Source organism: Colletotrichum abscissum (assembly GCF_030869225.1).
Source record: "Colletotrichum abscissum strain IMI 504890 chromosome Unknown Scaffold_456.1, whole genome shotgun sequence".
In the NCBI taxonomy this organism is placed as follows: Eukaryota; Fungi; Ascomycota; class Sordariomycetes; order Glomerellales; family Glomerellaceae; genus Colletotrichum; species Colletotrichum abscissum.
This window is the reverse complement of record NW_026850383.1, coordinates 1-1302: the sequence shown is the minus strand read 5'-3', so window position 1 is coordinate 1302 and position 1302 is coordinate 1. Positions and strand designations below refer to the sequence as shown.

Genomic DNA, 1302 nt, shown 5'->3' with positions numbered 1-1302 from the left:
GCTACGTACGTACATTGTGACCTAGCCATTCCTGTTGGTCGACGTGATTGACTGGTTGCGAACAGATCCTCGAGATTTCCATCTTCTTGGACACAAAGACACAGGGGATGTCCGTCGGCGATCTCCAGACTCTGCTACCAGAGTGTGCCAGTGACGAGCAGATTGCTGCGTGCGCCCCGACACATGTCCTGAGCACGGCCGACGCCGAGCGGCTGATCAACAAGCATCTCCACGGCGGCAGCAACCGATCACGCGGTGAACCGACTCGCGTGAAGGACTTTGGCACAAGAGCGCGGCTTTATGTCGGCAGCCCTGACCTCACAGCCAGCCTATGGGGCGAAGCGTCTAATTTGTTCGGCCGCACATCACCCGACGCACTTGGAAACATGGGAGATATGTTGGTCCTCGGTACGCTCTGTGTTCTCGGTGATGATCACTTTCTGACCGATTTCGCAGTATCTGCTGCAAATGCAACGCGGGACGTCCTTTACGACCTTGCGGGCGGGTTTCGGATGGATGAGAACCACCCTTTGTTTTCCGAGTTTCAGAGAAGAGAAGATATGCGCCAGTATCTCCGAACCAACGTGTGGCTGCGAGAGCTTGATTACCAGCCGGCCGGCTGATACGTCTGACACTTTGTATCTGGCTAGCCTTTCTTCTAAGTGGTAATGGATATTTGACGGTTTTTATACCATAATTGCTGCAAGACTCGTCTAGCTGCATGACTCATACATCGAATGATGTGGGAGGAAGATAAAAAAGAAAAAAAAGACAAGCTGTGCGTGTTGTCATTCGTAATGCGATCGCGAGTCGGCTCCTGCCGCGACGTTCGGTTTTCAGAGGTGATCCTACATAGAATTCCCATTGCTACTAGCCGATCTGGATACCGCGCAAAAGTGGGGTGGCATCTACCATCTTTGCTCGTCAGTAGTGCCGACTAACAAGGAGCCACATAGGTGAGCTCAATGTCTGGAGGCATCACAATCGGACTTGGGCCGGAAGGCATCGTGAGAAGGTGGGGTGGGAGGGGGCGGGCTAGGGAAGAAGCGCTCGCGCACTGGGGTTGCCGCGTCCGCCGTCGGTGGCCATGGTGGTGACGCGGCCTGTAGGAAATGTCGAAGACGAGAAGGGCGTAGACGTAGATTGAGTGGTGGGCCGTAAGGCTTGGTACTCATCTGTAGCATGTGCATAGATCTGCCACGAGAATCGCTTGGTTGCTTCGGCTTCTGGTGCCAGCCGATGTGATTCCACCAGTCCTTGGCAAAGCGCCAGAGGTCTGTATGTCTTTTATCAGTGCTTGTG

The 1302-nt window shown here is 54.1% G+C and overlaps 2 protein-coding genes across 2 annotated transcripts; one reads left to right on the top strand and one right to left on the bottom strand.

Annotated features, from left to right (window-relative positions):
- Window positions 1-107: 107 nt before the first annotated feature.
- Window positions 108-623, top strand: CABS01_17197 (uncharacterized protein; the record flags this gene model as incomplete). The annotated part of the gene is made up of 1 exon (XM_060550524.1): window positions 108-623. One exon carries the CDS (start codon window positions 108-110, stop codon window positions 621-623), a length of 516 nt encoding a protein of 171 aa, XP_060394818.1.
- Window positions 624-962: 339 nt separating this feature from the next.
- CABS01_17196 (uncharacterized protein) lies at window positions 963-1302 on the bottom strand (the record flags this gene model as incomplete). The annotated part of the gene is made up of 1 exon (XM_060550523.1): window positions 963-1302. A coding segment is annotated over one exon (340 nt), but the record flags the coding sequence as incomplete, so codon positions are not given.